The sequence below is a fragment of the Brienomyrus brachyistius genome, chromosome 1 (assembly GCF_023856365.1).
Source record: "Brienomyrus brachyistius isolate T26 chromosome 1, BBRACH_0.4, whole genome shotgun sequence".
Classification (NCBI taxonomy): domain Eukaryota; kingdom Metazoa; phylum Chordata; class Actinopteri; order Osteoglossiformes; family Mormyridae; genus Brienomyrus; species Brienomyrus brachyistius.
In genome coordinates this window covers 14,645,281-14,665,082 of record NC_064533.1, presented here as the reverse complement: position 1 = coordinate 14,665,082, position 19,802 = coordinate 14,645,281, and the positions used below count along the sequence as shown (strand labels likewise).

The window sequence follows — 19,802 nt, the reverse complement described above, 5'->3', positions numbered from 1 at the left end:
CAATGAGTTGGATCCGGCTCACTCTGTGTTTCATGAAAATATTAAATGAGCTTTCAAAACATCATATTATCAGATGGTAACAAATGGTTGAAATAAATTTTTGTCTTTATTTGGTTTCCAGCTAATTCATTTAATGTTGAATATTTACACACTGCATCCTGTATCAGTGAATTACACAGGCTTTGTTGGAATCTGATCCACATTAATTAACTGGTAATTAGAAGGTGAGAGGATAACGCAGTTACCTCTCACGTGTAGTAGATGTGAAGTCAATTTTTTGAATTTCTTTTTAACAAGAAACTATTTGGTTCTTCACGGAGACAAAAATATATGTAAGTATGCCATATACCCAGGTATCTCTGAAACCATGATAAAAGAAACAAACGTTTTGAAGTGCATGCTCATGTAAGGCCTTTTTTTCAGTATTATTCCCAAAGCCGCTTTTGCAGGGTTGCCAACTCTTACGCATCTGCCGTGACACTCATGCTTTCCGACTCACTCAAGCAAGAAATCCTACGGGAAAACTATAGTATTCCATTATAAACATAAAGTAGCTACAGCAAAAGTATCGGGGTGGTTTGCAAACCCTACAGACTCTTTACAAGGTAATAAACCTGTACATGTAAATGCATGTGAGTGCAGATTTGACTTGAATTGGAAATCTCACTCCAGCCAGCTGACCAAAGTTGGCAACCCTGCCTTTAAGATGTAAAACAAAACAAAAAAGTATTTTGATCACTACCAGGGAATGACTGCCAAAGAAAGCAATTAACAATGTGAGTAGTTTACAGAGTATTTTATATCGTGAAGGCCTTAATCACAGCAGTAAGTAATGCAATACAACCAAACAGAATTTCATAATAATATATCAAGTCTTACATGTTATATGACACGATCATGTGAATATTGCAATATACAGCCATCCGTCAGTGGACGTGAGCGGACATATCTCACTACGTGTGCAGCATGCGGCAAAAACCAACACAAACCGACTGCACTTTACTTAGATGTTTGTGATATTGTATCTTACGTTATATGGTATATTTGACCTCTCCCCTATAACAATCAGCATATGTCCAGACTGACTTATGTCCTCAGTTCCCGGACAAAACCTGGACGTAAGTCTATGGACACTATGGACATTTTATATATCCTTCTGTAATATATTTCCTTGGTGCAGCTATTAAACAAGTGCAGTGTTGCTTAGCTTAACATATACACACAAATGAAACAGCAGTCAAGAAATCAGAATCACAGGTACACTTTTAAAGGAATAGTTAGCTTTCTGTCAGAGACACATGCAGCTTAGCCTGCAACCACTGGCCCCACCTCGGTCAATGTTTCTCAATCCAGTCCTCCGAGACCTACAGCTGGTCCATGTTTTTGCTCCCTCCAAACTCCCTGCCAGACAGTCCACAATTTTTGCTCCCAAAAACGTGGACTGTCCGTGGGTCTCTGAGGACTGGATTGGGAAACACTGGGCTAGGAGGATATGCGCTGAAGATCTTCACTATGAAACACACCTTCACTACTCGGGCATTTTCATATTCTGTGCACCGGTAGTTTCTTTCTTGCCAATCTGGCAGCACAAAGTCATAGCAAAGATCATTCCGAAAAGCTAAAAAGACAGAGAAACACACGCCATGGTGTTAACAGGCAAAAAGTTAATAATCGGTTACTCACAAGTATAGTTACAATAGTGTAGTATACATATATCTAATGAAAAGTATCTACTATTAGTATAGTGATGATATATGACTTGAATTGGAATGTATTGCATTTTCATATAGGCGGACCATCCTTACCATCAGGACTGCGATGGCAAAAGCTACTCCCAGAACTACTGCTAGATGCTGCTTCAAATACGTTTTCACAAACTCAACGCAAGGCTGTAGGGAACAAAGCAGAGGCCTCAGAACACAGTCCTGTAATGTCATCTGTCAAACACACAACTTTTCTGGGTCTCAAGAATAGCCTGTCCGAGACCAAAGGCTATCGGGGTCATGATCCGAACAATCAAATACAACCATCCATCAACGTATTTACCCAGCCAGGCTCACAGTGATCCAGTGTCCATCCAGTTAAGATATATACTGCATATATATATATCACATATATCACTGGTGATACCTGTAGTAGCTGTATGTATGTTTTATAAATGTATAAAACATAAACCGCATGTAAAAGATACAGGGCCACAAAATCTTACATAATATATGATACTGCTGCTACCATACTTCCTTGTGGGGGTGTTGCTTTGTAAGGTAAGGAACTTAGTCTGCACGTGCTCCGCTCTACAACACTCACAGCGCCCCCCTATCCTGACTTTATTTACATCATTAGTCTCATTCTTCACTTGGTGACTGACGGCCATTTCTTAGTGACACCTTCTGCATTCTGTCATGGACCCTGAGATGCCCATCCATCCATCCATTTTCCAAACCGCTAATCCTACTGGGTCGCGGGGGGTCCGGAGCCTATCCCGGAAGCAATGGGCACGAGGCAGGGAACAACCCAGGATGGGGGGCCAGCCCATCGCAGAGCACACTCACACACCATTTACTCACACATGCACACCTATGGGCAATTTAGCAAGTCCAGTTAGCCTCAGCATGTCTTTGGACTGTGGGGGGAAACCGGAGTACCTGGAGGAAACCCCACAACGACATGGGGAGAACATGCAAACTCCACACACATGTGACCCAGGCAGAGACTCCAACCCGGGTCCCAGAGGTGTGAGGCAACAGTGCTAACCACTGCACCACCATGCCACCCCTCCTGAGATGCCCAAAGACTCAGAAATCAATTTTGTACCCTTTTAATAATCCTTTTCATTCTTTTCCTTTGCCTTCTGTGGAAAGCTCTTCAGAACTCAGGTAAGTTCAATGGCCGATAGGCAGTGGCTAGTGAAATATTTAATTATCAAACTGCAGTAGAAGAATATCTCTGCAATGCTAATCAGGATATGTGGTCGGAAGATGTTTTTCTTTGTTTAGTTTTTATTCATGTTTGTTTGAAGAGGTGTAGAATGGAGTGAATTCATAACTGAAAGCATCATGCGTGAAAAATTAAAGACAAAACAGAAGCCCATCTCATCCATGATGTAGGCCTTCGCTTGTCTTGTGCCCCCGGCTCTCTAGCCCCCCAACTCTGACCAGTATAAATGGTTGGAAGATGGACGAATAGATGGTTGCGATGAATTTTCCTGTCTTGTTTTGAATATGACTTTCCACTGCAGTGCTACACATTGCTTATTCAGTCCGGTCTCTTAGCTATACTTACTGTTTCATACACCATCCGGTATTCCGAGACATTCACGCACTTATACGATTCTTCCTTGCAGTCACAGGAATTGGGGATTCCCTTTGTTCCCCAATCGGTGTACCCTTTGACCAGCCCGCAGCATTTTCCCTGTGCCAGAGAGACCACTGAGCAAACAGGTCCTGTGTGTGAATCCTCCTCTTCACAGAATGCACAAAATCCACCTAACTTTAATTTACGTATTTACCCGCTGTAAATAACTCTTGAAAACGCTGGAACTAGGCGAGTGCAACTATGATGATCTTTCTTAACCTTAATTTTTTTTCCTCGTTAGGTTATGTGTAGTCATCTGAAAATTCCTGCAATATTCCTGTGTGAGTCTGACACCCCTCCCCTGAAATAACCCCTCCTTGATTCAGAACAGTGGACCACAGCTGTCCAGACCTTCTCTTGCACAGCCTGGAGGTCAGTTTGAACTGAGTCGGTCATATTCTCCAGTGGATTAAGCTTCTCCAGCTTCTCTCTGATCCAGTTCATGCACTGGAAGATGGGGGGTGTAAAAAGCAGCAGAGGGTAACAGATACTTAGTAGGAAGAGATGGCTGGAGTAGATACCGGGAGCCAGGAGGCCCCCCCCTTACCTTGTCCTTCTCGGTGACTCCCAGGATGCCCGCCGTCAACAGGAGAGAGAAGATGACGAGCAGCCCGATGAAGAACTGCGGCAAACAGAATGAAGGATGAATTTTTGAAGTTTACTCCCAAACACTGAGGTCATGTGATCCGCCAAGTACTGAGGCGTCAGAATGAAAGTACCACTCAAGTAGGTCAACGCATGAAAACATCGTCTGCTAAGTGTCCACAAAATAAAATAAAAAAAACACAAAAGAGTTGCCTACACTTATTAAGACTATTAAGATGTCTGAGCACAGCCACACTGGTAATGCGATGGTGATTCTGCGTGGCTTTGGAGAGTACTTACTAGCAACAGCATGCATCTACTCTCACGAATTGCGCCGCAGCAACCGAGGAAGCCAAAGATCATGATGACCACACCGACGGCAATTAGCAAGAGTGTTCCGAGGAAAGAAAAACTGGTTATCTAAAAAGCAGAAATGAAAAACAGAAAACAGTTAACTGTCACAGATCTCCAGAAAGTTGAAGGTACTGTCCCTTTTTTTAACAATATAAAATGGTCCCGCATTCCCAGTGGTCCCCAGTTGGTTCTGAAATCATATTTACACAAAGCTATTGCAACAGCAAAAAAAATGGATTGTGATCTGGCAAATAGGTGACAGGAAAAGCATCTAATTAGTTGCTTGACGTACCTCGTTTCCATCCTTAGTCACTTTGAGGTATACAGAGACACTGAGAATGACACAACCACTGACCTAGAAGAAGCAGGGAGATGCCGTAAAACGCCTGAATGCCAAAGATGCAGTTAGTTTAGCCACAATGTTTCGATGCACAGGTCGAATGATGTTTGCTTAGAATATGTAAGAAATACACTTATATAATATATCATTTATATATAACAATATTAACAAACATACACCTGTCCATCTTCCAGCTACCTTTCACTTTTTTCACTTTGCTTTATAAAGCTTTCCTTAAGTTTTGCTACTATATATAGTTTATTTCTTTTATATACAGTCATTTTTATATATTGTTCACCTCCTTTATACATTGCTGCTTTATTTACATTGTAACTGTATCAGTTCAGGAAAACTTGTGTGTGACACAATAAAAATCCATCCATCCATCCATCCATCCATCCATCCATCCATCCATCCATCCATCCATCCATCATCCACCTCTTCGGTTGCTGAGGTCGGGTCACGAGGGCAGCAGTCTAAACAGGGAAACCCAGACTTCCCTTTCCCCAGCCACTTCATCCAGCTCCTCCAGGGGAATCCCAAGGCGTTCCCAGGCCATCCGAAAGACATAGTCCCTCCAGCGTGTCCTGAGTGTTCCCTGGGGGCCAGAACACCTCACCAGGGAGGCGTCCAAGGGGCATCCTAATCAGATGCCCGAGCCACCTCATCTGGCTCCTCTCGATGCAGAGGAGCAGCGGCTCTACTCTGAGTCTCTACCGAATGACTGAGCTCCTCACCCTATCTCTAAGGGAGAGCCCAGCTACCCTGCGGTGAAAACTCATTTCGGCCGCTTGTACTTGCGATCTCGTTCTTTCGGTCACTACCCACAGCTCATGACCAAAGGTGAGGGTAGGAATGTAGATTGACTGGTAAATCGAGAGCTTTACCTTTTGGCTCAGCTCTTTCTTCACCAGGACAGACCAATGCAGCGTCCGCATCACTGCTGTTGATTTCCCGCTCCATCATTCCCTCACTTGTGAACAAGACCCCGAGATACTTAAACTCCTCCACTTGGGGGAAGACCCCCTCCCCAACCCGAAGGGAGCATTCCACTGTTTTCCGGCTAAGGACCATGGTCTCGGATTTGGAGGTGCTGATTCTCATCCCAACCACTTCACACTCGACTGTGAACTGCTCCAGTCAGAGCCAATCCACTACCAGGTAGTGATCAGTTGACAGCTCTGCCCCTCTCTTCACTCGAGTGTCCAATACATGCGGCCACAAGTCCGACGACAGGACCACAAAGTCTATCATTGAACTGCGGCCAAGGGTGTCCTGGTGCCAAGTGCACATATGGACACCCTTATGCTTGAACATGATGTTCATTATAGACAATCCATGACAAGCACAGAAGTCCAATAACAAAACACCGTTCAGGTTCAGATTGGGGGGGGGGGGGGCGTTCCTCCCAATCACACCACTCCGGGTCTCACTGTCATTGCCCATGTGAGCATTGAAGTCCCCCAGCATAACAAGAGAGTCCCCAGAAGGAGCGCTCTCCAACACCCCTTCCAAGGACTCCAGAAAGGGTGAGTATTCTGAACTTCTATTTGGCGCATAAGCGGAAATAACAGTCAAAACCCGTCCCCCCACTCGAAGGCGAAGGGAGGCTACTCCCTTGTCCACTGTGGTAAACCCCAATATATAGGCGCCCAGCCAAGGGGCAATAAGGATGCCCACCCCTGCTCAGTGCCTCTCCCCGCGAACAACTCCAGAGTGGAAGAGGCTCCACCCCCCCTCAAGGAGACTGGTTCCAGAGCCCAAGCTGTGCGTCAAGGTGAGCCCGACTATATCTAGTCGTAACTTCACAACCTCATGCACCAGCTCAGGCTCCTTCCCTGTCAGAGAGGTGACATTCCATGTCCCTAGAGCTAGCTTCTGCAGCCGAGGATCGGACCACCAAGGTCCCTGCCTTTGGCGGCTGCCCAACTCACATTGCACCCGACCCCTATGGCCCCTCCTACAGGTGGTGAGCCCATTGGAGGGGGGACCCACGTGCCTTCTTCGGGCTGTGCCCGACCAGGCCCTATGGGTGCGACCCTGACCACGAGCCCCACCTTCAGACCTCCTGTGGGGGGGGGCCTTGGTGACCCGCATCATAAGGGGTCTGATGAGCGACACTTCGTCTGGTTCCTCACCCAGGACCTGTTTGCCTTGGGTGACCCTGGACAACTTAGCTGCTGGGGTCTTTGGAACACACAAACCCCTCCACCACGATAAGGTGTCAGTTCCAGGAGAGGACAACAACAATAAAACTTTCTAATCTTGAATATCTGAATCCACTACCAAATCATGGGTAGGCCTATGCCAGACAGCACAGGGCACAAGGCAGGAGTTGGCCCTAAATGAGATGCCAGTGTACTGCGCACACAGACACAAGTGGATGGGATTCATACATCCAAGTATGCGGCAGTGAGATGTCAGTGCTACCAAAAGAGCCACTGTAGCACCAAGTAGGCAGAACATGGTAAGTACACACATAACGAAAATTCGGTTACGCTTTCGGTTATGCTGTTCCGTAATTAGCCAAATCTTGTTGCATCATTATCCCACCCTGTTCTGTTTCAGCTCATAGGTCCAGAGGGGGGCATAGCTCTGACCTGACTTCTGCAGAGACAAAATCCAAATTCCAGCAACTTCAGAAAATACAAACCCCAACCTGAGAGAATCGTATGGGAACCATACTGCCACTCGACTCTGAGCCCCTACCTGCTGCGTCCTCCCAGGCAACGGATATCGTCGTGCCTCAGGAAACGATTCAATTACCATCGATCTCTCCACTGATTCACTTAATGTGATTTTCAGGTGGCTTCGGCCATTTCCCAGACATGGGAGTGGTCAGATCTGCGTGCTAGCTTGTTTATGACATCTTATAACATTAAATAACGTTATAAGTGCTATGCGCTATAACATGAAATAGCATTTTACTGTTAAATGTGTCCTAATCTCAGCCAGATAATGTTGGACGATACGGGTCATTTATACTACCAGTCAGTTAAAACGGAACCCTGAATTTCAGATAGTACTCAGTCATACAGTGGAATGCACATAGCTATAATAATAGTCGGATAAGTCAATGCATTCAAAACACCAATCTTTTGATCAAGAGTTGATAAATAAAGTTACAACCTTTTCTTATAACATTACAATAAGTATTAATGAAACCTTTCCTTTCCAAAACAAAAATGAAATAGTAGGAAACACTTTAACTTACCCAGAAGAGCAAATTGAAGAAGAATAGGGAATACTTGATGCATCTGTTGACAGCCATGACCAGAAGTAGGGAGATCTGTCGGTGATGTAATCTCTCAGCCTGCAGCAGCACGGCCGCCCTCTTCGTCCATGAACAAATGATCTTCAGTTCCTGTTGCTTCCTGTGCTTCCTGGACCAGTGGGTAAGGACCTAGGAGCTTCCAGCAAAGCCCCCGGCACACGGCGGGGGGGGGACTGCGGACTAATCACAAACACAGAGGAGTCACGTGAGGACCCCCGTGAGGAGTCAAAGTGATGCTGAGTTTAGATCGCGTCACTTTGTACAAGAGACGAGGTGCTTTATTGGCATCAGGTGCCAAAAAAGTAGTTATTTATTGGTGATCAACAGGTGTAATTCTCTACAAAAATCATTTCTGATTTTCATTGTTTTTATATTTACTGTGAGGAAGAAAATTAATATATTTTCCAAGTTCTTTTTCTTCTTCATTATTTGAGCTATATTTCAGTGATTTTCACATGTTTCCCAGACGTGGACACTGATGTCTGTGTAAAAGGCTTATGAATTGATACTAGGAGTTACGAAGTGGCAACATAACATGTTTTTTGGTCATGAAATAATCGGAAAATAATGAGCTGGGAGCTTCTTTTCTGTGAGCTGATTTATGACAACAAAGGCAGAAGAGCATCGCACAATGCAGGAGTAAATCAAAGCTATTCTCCAACTCCTTTTAGGGGTGTATCACTCAGTTAACAACATACTCTAAGAATCGCATCATTGGTATAACTTTTACACCTGATCAAGTATGAGCTTTGTAGGGAAAACACACTAGCGACCACAAAAAAAGCTCCTACCTGATTGGGTGTAAAAGTTATGTCTATGACGTGGTTCTTAGAATATGTTGTGAACTGAGTATAATAAAAAGAGAAAAATGACTCGATCATTATAGCTGTCCTTGAAACCCACGAGAGTTTGAGTGAGCTTGACACAGCAAAGGGAGGAGGTGGTATTGTGGGTCATTCTCAGTTCAGAATGATTTTAATCTATGATAGTTTCCATCACAGGACTAAGCACTTCACACAGTCAGCATAACAACCCAAAGGCTTGTATTACACTTGCAGGTTTCCAGAGTTTCAGAACCCTATTCTGCTCCTCCGGTTGTAAAGAGATAACATGCAAAATATTTCATCATAACAGCCCTGCCCATAATATTTTGAGAAGTGATACATTCGAATACAAAGCAACTGAAAATGTCATTATTAGACTCTCTTCAATAATCGCTTCTTACTGCTTTATTCTTAGGGACACTATAGCAGGTCTCCTTTTAGGTTGCTTGACAATTTCATCAATTAATGATCAGAGTGTAAAAGCTTCATACCGCAGTGTACTTTAGCGTCGATACTTCGAGATTTCTAACCTGTCAAATCTGCCTCAGCACAGATGAACAACTGAGATTGTCATGGCAACTTTAAGTGCATATAAATACATTACAAGGTAAGGTAGCACTGACACGTTGCAAAATCAACTCAATCTTTGCAGCAAATCAAGGGTTAGTCATGATACTCGCTGCTGCTTTTTCCTACGGTCTTATTGATGATCGCCACTAAGATGTAAGCGGATGTTCATCAGCATTGTGTTTCGATCTGCGAGCATGTCGGAAAGCACTAAGATCCACTTACGCTGTAATGATGAAAATGGCAGTTTCGAATTGGCCCGAAAACGAAACCATCATTAACAACAGCTTCGCTCTAGACATTAAGAGACACATTTGGGGGCTACCTATGTGGTCTTCCAAGGATGGAGCTGGCTAGAGAAATGGTTTGTCAGAAAAAAAATAAAAGAATCAGGACAGAATGAACACAAACCCAACAGACAGTGCTATATTAAAATGGAGCACAACGCTGACCTTGAAGAAATTCAAATCAAATAAAAAGTGTTCAATTGCAATTCCCTCGATTAACTCCTAAAGCTGCTAAGCATTGCTTACCTTATACCTCAGTTGCATCTTACGTCTTTAAACCTTTGCCCGGGGATGATACCAAAATCCTTCATGTAGGAATAAGGGCATCATCTATAGGAGGTCAGAACGTTTGAGGAACGCAGGTAATCTGGCACGCCTGAATGACAATCGCTAAATCCTTCTGTGAAGTTTCTTCAGACTACTGCAATCTTTTCTGATTTCTTAATGCATTCCAATGTATTCTCCAGTTCCACACATAAAAATTAATCCCCTTCTCATTTTTTTCTTGGATTTAGTTTATATTCTTAATTTTGTCACTGAGAAAGTTTTGTTCACTCGTTTTCTAAAAACAAACACGGGGAAAACTGCAGTCGTACAAATACTACGGCGACAAGAATGAGAAAATCTGCCTGATTTTGCCAGCAGTTTATTCCAAATTCAAGTGAAAAAAAGGAAAGACCAAAAGACTAATGATACTCAAAACAAGACAATTTAGCTTCGCTTAAATTTCATATGCAACAAAAATAACAGGCGCTGTATTCAAAATATGATTAACCAAGGCAAACCCAAAAAAAGAGATTTTAATCTAAAAACAGCTTTGGGAAAAACCTGGAAATCTTGTCTAAAATTTAAAGACCCAAAAGACTTACAGTGCAGGACATTTCATGGAAATACCGTACATGAGGAGAGTCTGCCTGACAATTCAACATACATGCAGTATCTCATTTAGATACACAAAGGCAATACAAGCCTGTCCTGTCTCAATGTCAACACACCCCAAGGAAATGGGGGGGGGGGGGTTCCTATTAATATCATTACTATCCTTTTACCGAAAATGGATCAGTTGGAGTTAAGAGGTTGAAATACTATGATCTGATAAAAGGAACATTTCTTTGATACCGATAACAATCTGTTCATCCTGGTCCATTATAACTCATAACAGCATTTATTTGAAGAGCACCGACAGCAAGACAAAAACAGGCTAAAATAAACACATTTTGGGGAAGATCGATATGCACTAAACGACAGACTGTTTAATCATTACCAGCTATTCCGTACTGTTCTAATATGAAGTGGACAAATGTAATTTCGAAACAAAAACAAAATGATGCATGTGTACAATTAAAACAGTTCCTTGAAACTCAGATGGTTGTTACACGAACTCTTTAAATGTTGTTTGATCTTAATACATTTCGTAATAATGTTTTCAAGTCTAAAATACACATATCAACTTTAATAAATACAGAGTAAATAAATAGAAACAAAAATCCTGCAGGATGTCGTTATTGCCTTTGACACGCATTAGCAGTTAGCAGACAGTGTCTAATGATTGCCGAGGGACATAATGTACATTGAAGGCCTTCTGACTAAATGATTTGTATGGCTCTGTAATACTATTTGCCTACACTCCAAGTGCAGTTAGCATTAATATTCCTTAACATGACCTTTACCTCGTTGCTTATTAATCTGGTGGTGTTCTTATGATATCCTCTAGGTGGCAGCAGGCTACAGTTTGTCAGGATTTGATGACTAGGCTAAACGTAAGTGAATTAAGATACATCCATCCATTTTCCAAACCGCTTATCCTACTGGGTCGCAGGGGGTCTGGAGCCTATCCCAGAAGCAATGGGCATGAGGCAGGGAACAACACAGGATGGGGGGCCAGCCCATCGCAGGGTACAATCACACACCAGTCACTCACACATGCACTCCTACGGGCAATTTAGCAACTCCAATTAGCCTCAGCATGTCTTTGGACTGTGGGGGGAAACCGGAGTACCTGGAGGAAACCCCACGACGACATGGGGAGAACATGCAAACTCCACACACATGTGACCCAGGCGGAAACTCAAACCTGGGTCCCAGAGGTGTGAGGCAACAGTGCTAACCACTGCACCACTATGCCGCCCCAAATTAAGATACAATTCATTTAAACTCAGGTACCTTAAAACCAACAAGGTAATTAGCTAATTAATAAATCTTGCTTCATGATACAGGCCCCAGGATGATTTTATTTTTTCTTGGAATTATCAATTATCAATAAATAATTAACAGTTTAAGATTGTACCAGGCTTCTACCGAAAACCCCTTTGACTGATACACCTAGAATTTTTTTACCTACCTGATGGCACAAAACAGGTCAAAATTAAGAGGCTTTTGAATTCTTTGACTTGTAGGAGCTGGTTCAATCTGCAACAGTTACTAACAGTGGTGTACGACAGGATTGGATATTGGGGGCGAAGGGGCGAGCATAACTTTTTGAACAACTTTGCCAGGCAATTGCCAACCAGATGAGACAAAGGGCAATTCTTGTCTGGATGGATCTGCATGATTGTGAAAAGTCACCCACTGCTGATGAAAGTTTTTCAAATAGAAATTTGTTGCCCAATATCAATAGGAAAGTGCCTGGGCAACATTGGTCTGGAACATTGCCCGGCAACAATGCTCAAAAAGTTGCCCTGTGTATTGTCACCCTAATAATTTAAATGCAAAGGTTTGTTTATTGGGAGGATGAATGCAGCCAAATTAAATACTGGGGGACACACGTCCCCCTGTTCCTATAAGTATTATAGTAAAATTTACTATTAATATTACTATTACTTTATAATATAATATACATAAAAAGTATTATATCTGTCATGCCCGGCTCGTATGATCCTTGTGTGTGCCATGCCCCCCTGATTATCCACGTGTGCTTCCCCAATCATGCCCAGCTGTACCTTGTTATTTCGCCATGTCTTCTGTCTATATCAGTCCATGTCCTGCCCTGCCATTGGTCCGTCATTGATGTTAGTTGATGTCAGTGCTGTTGTTCTGCCCTGTCCTGCCCTGCCCGTAGCCGTCTTCCCGTAACTCCCCGTTTTCCCCGTATTCAGCCTGCCTGCCTTGTCCTTCCCTGCCTCCTTCCTGCCACCCTGCCCGTCCGCACCCATGAACTCTGACAGAATGACAGACCCAAAAGAAGAGACTCCGCAGCAGACCGAGGACCAGCGTATCGGTCTGCTGCATGAGGTGTACTATTGGCTTATCCAGCCCGAAGTCCAGGAGGACCTGGTAGTGCTGAATTTAGCCAGCAACAGCGGCGATCTCCTGCTAGCGATGTCCCCACCAGAGGGCATGCACCGACTGGGAGAGGTGCACACCAACCTCCAGCGGCTGGTTCAGCGCCTGACTGAACGGAGGTTGGGGCTGGTCGCACCGCACGTCGCGGAGTCTGTTCCTCAACCGTCCATCCCGCCAGACTTGGCACAGCCAACCACCGTGACCCAAAGGAGGAGGATGAGAAAGCCGGCGATCGCCCCGACGACCTTCCTGGGGGAGTGCACGCTCCTCCCTGCCTCTCTCCCTACCGGTGATTGGGAAGATTCCCTGATCATTACGGAGGTAACCGCTGCGGCTAAGCTGCCTTCATGGGCAGCTACCCCCTTCCTGGGAACGCGCCTAGCCTCCACGGAGCTACCACAACCCCTCGAGCGGTACTTCTTTAGGCCAGTGTGGCTGGCCAGCGCAGTAAGGGACGCTATCCTAAGAATCTCCAGGACTCTTAAAGGGGCAACGCCCGTTATTGCAGGGCCTACTTTGCCTGTCCCGCCGGCACCTGTTCTTCCTGTCCCGCCGGTACCCGTTCTGCCTGTCCCACCCGCACCTGTTCTGCCGCCTCCTTTCCTGGTGACTTCCCTTCTCTTGCCCCGGGGAGGTTGACCCCGGCCTGTGGCCCGCATGTCTGTGTCCCGTAAAGGGAGAGGACACAGATGTAGGGCTGGGGTCCCACCTGCCCTGCCCCCTGGTTCACCCTCGTTCGCCTTGGCTGGAGCTCGGGGGGTGCCTGCGGGTCCTGGGGCTCCAGTCCGGCTGTCACCTGCGCGTCCCCCTCCGAAGCCTCGTCATCCTCCCTCGGTCCTGCCTCCGACTCCTCGTCGGTCCCCTGCGGGTTCCCCCGCTGTGGCTCTTCTGTCGCCTACGGGTCCCCCTACTCCAGCCGTCGGAAGACGTCGCCTAGGCCGGCTGTGGCCTTGCCGTTGTTGCTGCGGCTCCCCCTCCTTCCTTGCCTTCACCTGTTTCCCCTTCAGCTCCCTCATCGCCTTCCCTGGTGCCCCCTCCGACTTCCTCCTTGTTCCCTGCGTCTCTCCCTCGCCCTGCCTCCTTAGCCCCTCCGAGGTCCCCTCCTGCTCCGGCCTCCCGGTCGCCTACAGCCCCTCCAGCTGCTGCCCGTCGCCCGCTGGGGCTTCCTCAGGCTCCCCTTTCTCCCCCGACCTTTCCTCCTTGGTCTCCCGTCGTTGTCCCTCCTGTGTTTATTCCTCGTCCCTTTCTCCTGCCTTATCCCTCTGCTCCTCGTCCCTTTGTTCCCATGTTCACTCCCGGCCCTTTCTTTCCGCCTGTTCCCTCAGTGTCTCCCTTCCTTGTCTGTCCGCGTTCCCTGTCCTGGGCCAGCTCCTGTCCCACTTTCTGTCCCTGTGCATATTCTGTGTTTCAGTTTTATTCCCTGTGCCCCATTAATGGTCTGGTTGTTGTCTTTCAGGTCTCGTCTCATCCGTCGCCTCCCCTTTGGGGGGGGGGGGGCGTTCTGTCATGCCCGGCTCGTCCGATCCTCGTGTGTGCCACGCCCCCCTGATTATCCACGTGTGCTTCCCCAATCATGACCAGCTGTACCTTGTTATTTCGCCATGTCTTCTGTCTATATCAGTCCACGTCTTGCCCTGCCGTTAGTCCATCATTGATATTTGCTGATGTCAGTGCTGTTGTTCTATCCTGCCCTGTCCGTAGTTGTCTTCCCCACAATAACTCCCCGTTTTCCCCATATTCAGCCTGTCTGCCTCATCCTTCCCTGCCTCCTTCCTACCCGTCTGCACCCGCGAACTCTGACAATATCAATATTCATTACACTGTATTTCCCATTGTCCATTGTGTAACTATTAGCCTTGTGAGCTGGTGCTTAGAAGGTGATGTTAAGAAAAATTGTTTTTTAGGTAACATTAATGGCCTGACAATTAAAATATGAGTAGGCTACATAGCTTTACATTGCTGCTTTGCTCTACATTACATGTGCAACACAGACATACCATTGAAAGCCAGAATATCATTGCAGCGGCCCAGCACTGTCATGTTTCCCAAGTGGCATCTCCTATCAAACCAAAAATTAAATCACATCAATCAGCCTTTTCAGAATCGCATGGTTTTCCCCACCATGCTGTTGCGTTCAGGTGCACATTTCTGTTGATTTAAATATCAGTCCTCACTCATGTTGTCACTTTTGATCAGAACAAGTAAGAGAGATCACCCCCCCCCCCCACCCCATCTGTGTTGACAACAAAATTTGCAGGTGGTGGATCAAATCGTGTCCCCTAAAAGTTCAAAACATAAAATGGCATTTTGTTTAATTAAATGATATAAGAAGACTATTGTACAACTACACTGACATGCTGCTTTTGCATAATAATAAAGTGAACAAAAACACATAATGTTCTTATTTACGCTATACACACAGGATTAGCTACAACAAACAATGACAGTATTTATAAACTGAAGTATGTTAAACTATTGTTTCATTCTCTCCAAGTCTACCAATTCCTGGACCACAAACCAACAATAAATACTGGCAAAAAAGTACCAAAAGGACAATATTACTACTCAAAGCTTGCTCTTCTACAGCTTGGGGTGACAAAATTTTGATTCTTATTTCAGCCTGATTTTAGTTTCTTTTTTTGGTCTGATATGTTTCTCCTAAAATTCAATAAGAGAAATAAAGCAGATGTGAGTAAGCTAGAAGACAGGTGTCATATTATAGAGGGACAAGAGATATCTTGCCAAACTTGATTGTACTTATTAATGAGCAATACTGGAGCATGAAGATCCACACACATAGAACAGGAGTAGAGACTCAAACCATGGTCTCCAGAGTTGTGCTAACCAGGATACATGCAGTCCAAACACTTTAGCAACTATGGGTAAATATGGCCTTCAGTTTCAGAATAAAGAGAAAATGAAAAACAAAAATGAACAAACTTTACTACTGTTGAATGTAGTTGCAGCAGTACTTATAATAGTTATAGTAGTACTTGAAGCTGCTGAATGAGTAGGTGAAATATTTAAAGCTGTACAGCGTTTATTTTTGCTGCGCACACCAGCACGAGCCTAGCAGAAACGAACAAATGTAATTATTTTCTGATCATATGGGTGTCAACTTCACACCGGTAATTGTGGGATGGGAACAGACTGAGTTTGTACAGAGAGCTCTCTAATTTTTCCACTGTAGACCAAAATGCGACATAAAAGATCAGACAACCTGGCATGATTTTAGACCTCAGTGAGATCTCCTTTGAAAGGGAGGCTCTTATGTGATATTGTGTGTCTTTTTGCTGGAGAAAAAAAAACTGTGAGAAAAAAAATAAGCCATAGTGTCATTTTGGCTTCACACAGTTAAATTAGTAAATTAAACAGTTTTGAGAGCTTGAGTTTCGGATTTCTTTTCTTCTGGATGGGTTTATCTTCCCTGATGACTGAACTCGCGCTCTGAATAGATAAACACTTGATAATCATCTTTGTGTCGCGATTCGGAAGAGCGCGCATCGCTGGCAGGACTCGGCGAAGCAGGTGTGACGGGTTCTGTCTATCCGTCTTTTTGGTGGCTGTGTCCCCTTAAGTCTGTAGGGCAGGAACTAATAATTGCGTACAGAAAAAAATCGTGTTGCTAAACAATTTATTTCAAAGCATCTAACATCAAAATATTGGCTGCAAAATTACACCCACTTCCAGTTTTGCTGAGGCACATAGTGAGCGAAGACGGACTCTCTGTGCAGTTACGCTATTGAACCACCAGATGGCTTTAAAACTATACATGCATAATACGAGTTATCAATTTTGTAGCAATTCATAATAAAGGTTCTTTCAAACTCAGTTACGCATTTTTCATCAAGTGAGTGAAAAAACAGGCCATATTCTATACGTTTGCAATCAAATTTTAAATAGAAAGTAATGATAAATGAATGAGCTTAGTAAAGCAACAGATGTTTTGCTTCACCGAAGTTCCCTTTATCAACTTAAGGGTGGTTTTGCACAATACTTTGTCAAGCATTTTTTGAAAATAATTTTTTGAATAGTTGTGATGATACATTCGCATTAAAATTATACTTTTTGTGATACGAATATAAGTCCCCCTCGACAGATTTTGCTGATTGGGGGGAAGCGTCTCCACTCCCAAAGATTTTGTAGACTGGGGGATTCCTTTGGGTTTAAACCAGTAATTTCACTACCTGGCTACGTGCCTGATCACAATTACATTTCCTGGAAGGGGTGGTCCCTGTATATGTTGTCTTCCAACAAGACGGCGGAAAGTACTAAGAAAATAAGAATAAGAATGCCAGAGAAAACAACAATAATGACACTTCTTCACACTTTTCTTCACACAAATAACATGGATACGTCAGCATTGAAACAGCGTGAATGCGTATAAAATCGAAAGGAAAATCTTAAAATCGAATAATGAGCTATTTCACATATTTTAGCAACAATGCAGTTATTTATCCGTTTTCTAATAATGGAATCTGTGCGCGTTCTCTAAGACAATCATAATCATTAACGTCATTCCTCACATATGGTGGCGGGAAATTTAACAAAAATGAGTGAGGCGAACAAGAACCGATCACCAAAGACATTCTCTTCCATATGTTGAATTTATAATGACGATATTGAGCAAAAGCAAGTGATTTGGCACTGCTTTGTATCTGACGGCACAATTCAATGTAAAAAGTGTAAGAGAATCCGATTCTGCTTCTGCTGTGAATTTTGATACATTTGGGCTGTAATGGTTGCTGGTAATAACGTTCTTGAAATTCCTGTTCTGTGAAATTCGCTCTTAATATAATTTAAAATGGGTGAATTATCCAAATAATATTTTGATTCATACACATGTCTCCTTGTTTGTGGTGGGGGTGGGGGGGGGTGTAATATTACCTGAATAATGACTGGTGAAATGCCCGCCCCTAGAAAATAGTGCTGTATGTTTCCACTCAGAAGAAGGAGTCAGGAAAGGTATGTGATTTTATAACCATAGGTCATTGTAAATGTCTTTCAATAAACAAATTTGTTTGGCTAAATTCCACATGACTAACATCTTGTTGTATACGGGGACAGCGATAAGGTTTCCTTAAACAAATCCATGATTGACCAGCTCCCTGAAGAAGCCGTAAACAGCTTTTGTTTTCACGAAGCCCCCACCAATTTCAAATGAGGTCATTCTTCACTGTCTGTATGAGGTTCTGACACCAACCAACATGTAGGGAGGACAGAGAGTGAACTCACTGTACCACTGCACAACCAAATGGACTGCGTGACCTTTTGAGTGACCTGGGGAATAGATGAATGGGCCTGGGGCAGGGATATGCGACATGCGTCTCTCATTCGGGTGGGAAAGTGAAGGGGGCGTGGTCTCCGGCAGATTTCCCAGGATTCCATGGCATGGCCAAGCTTGTCTGTTACAAAAAAGACTGAGAGTACCATTCAGAATGGCAGCCCGCTCCTCTGTCAGAAACTGTAAACAGTGCAGAGTGATCAAAGCCTACCCCTCCCCCCTGAACCCCTTCCATTTGTATGCAGGGGGGGGGGAACAGGGGTGTCCAGCACCAGCCTTGAAGTTTGTCTTGGCTTGGCTCCCCCACCCCCAAGGCGAACGGAGCTTAAAGCACTGGACTGCCGACCCGCAGTACAATTAAAAACCAGAACCCCCCACCGTACCCCTTTTACCAAGTCGTGCCAAGGACATTTGGGGTACAACTTTAAACTAAAACCTGTATCTAGAAATTTTATTTGGTGTTAGAAGTCTTGGAGAAACATAGGCAGATCACTAATCCCATTAGCCTGTTTGAAAATTAATTTCCCATCTGAGATGTCAACGACAATAAATGGTTCTTTTTGGGAGGGGGAAGGATGTGAGTCATGCTGGACAATCCGAGGGGGAAGCCGACCGGCGATGCTGTGAGAGCCAGTGATGTCAGAGATGAGGCACATAGGGACAGTAACATTTCAGTTCTGATGTCACTTTTGGAAGCAACCAGGGGAACATCTCAAATTTCCTTATCGGCAATGGTTGCCTGGCTACGACCGTAAAAAAGTGTTTTTTTTCTTCACGACACTATTTCACTGAAAACCGAAAACCAATCAAAATCAATAAGCCATTATATATATAGATAGAATTTATATACATGGTATTTAAGTATGATAATATTTCCCATTTAAATATGGTAATTATGACTAACTTCTGGCACTCTCACCCTGCAGTGACCGTGACTGGAGTGGATGTCATTAAAATCTCGCAGCAATCTCAGTCTGGACAGAACTTCGCCTTATTTCCCAAGCAGAAAACCGTAGGCTGTTGAAAGTTTGATCACTAGAGGGCGATATTCTTAAATTAGGCATGGGTTTTGCATATGAATACTCTTGGTAAAATAAAAGAAGAAAAAAGAAAAGCACTAAATTGTTAGTGCTTCTAGTTATTATATTTGGACATAAACACACATTATTATTTTTTTTTTTAAGAATTTTTTAAACAGTGGTTTGCAATAGCAATATCAATCCATACAAGATATAGTGCAGAAAAGTATCCGCACATCTCAATTAGCTCGATTTTTTTAAAAAAAAAAAAAAAAAAAAAAAACGGAATTTGTAGTAAAAATATAGTTACAATTTGCAAATTTTACTAATTACAATTAAAATTGCGTAGTTTCAAAGAAAATGTTTAATTCTTTCAAGAAAATTACACATGGCACTAATTAATCTTCAGCGGAAACGTTGATCTCTCCGGGATGTGGACAACCCATCCTGCGCCGTGATTAATGCAGCGTGTCAGATCTGTCACAACAAACAAGAATAGTGAGCTTCGAGCGCACTGAGCAACGGTTCCGGTGGAAAAGAGCGGACAGGCGCTTGCACAATGAGGGAAAATTATACCCCTTCACAAGATTGATTTCCTTCACGGTTTCTGATGCACCCACTGTTTAACCTGC

The 19,802-nt window shown here is 44.0% G+C and overlaps 1 protein-coding gene across 4 annotated transcripts; it reads right to left on the bottom strand.

Annotated features, from left to right (window-relative positions):
* Positions 1-781: 781 nt before the first annotated feature.
* LOC125748781 (tetraspanin-8-like) lies at positions 782-10,522 on the bottom strand. Of its 4 annotated transcripts, none has more exons than XM_049025382.1 (10): positions 10,455-10,522; positions 9,832-9,915; positions 7,848-8,087; positions 4,586-4,648; positions 4,240-4,359; positions 3,902-3,976; positions 3,706-3,801; positions 3,283-3,411; positions 1,806-1,889; positions 782-1,618 (listed from the first exon to the last, which is right to left on the bottom strand). In XM_049025382.1, exons 3-10 carry the CDS (start codon positions 7,902-7,904, stop codon positions 1,529-1,531), a joined length of 714 nt encoding a protein of 237 aa, XP_048881339.1. In that variant the 5' UTR covers positions 7,905-8,087; positions 9,832-9,915; positions 10,455-10,522; the 3' UTR covers positions 782-1,528. The 4 variants fall into 4 exon arrangements, with proteins under 4 accessions (XP_048881339.1, XP_048881350.1, XP_048881328.1 ...); XM_049025393.1 differs by having other exon boundaries at positions 9,832-9,890; positions 10,455-10,506; XM_049025371.1 differs by having other exon boundaries at positions 9,832-10,517.
* Positions 10,523-19,802: the final 9,280 nt, after the last annotated feature.

Bases quoted from the DNA above. Each gene is read 5' to 3' on its own strand.
- LOC125748781 (XM_049025382.1), bottom strand. From the start codon at position 7,904: ATGGCTGTCAACAGATGCATCAAGTATTCCCTATTCTTCTTCAATTTG. The intron at 4,360-4,585 runs GTACGTCAAGCA...TCTGCTTTTTAG, and splicing joins TGACTAAGGATGGAAACGAG to ATAACCAGTTTTTCTTTCCT. The intron at 3,802-3,901 runs GTAAGGGGGGGG...CCCATCTTCCAG, and splicing joins GAGTCACCGAGAAGGACAAG to TGCATGAACTGGATCAGAGA.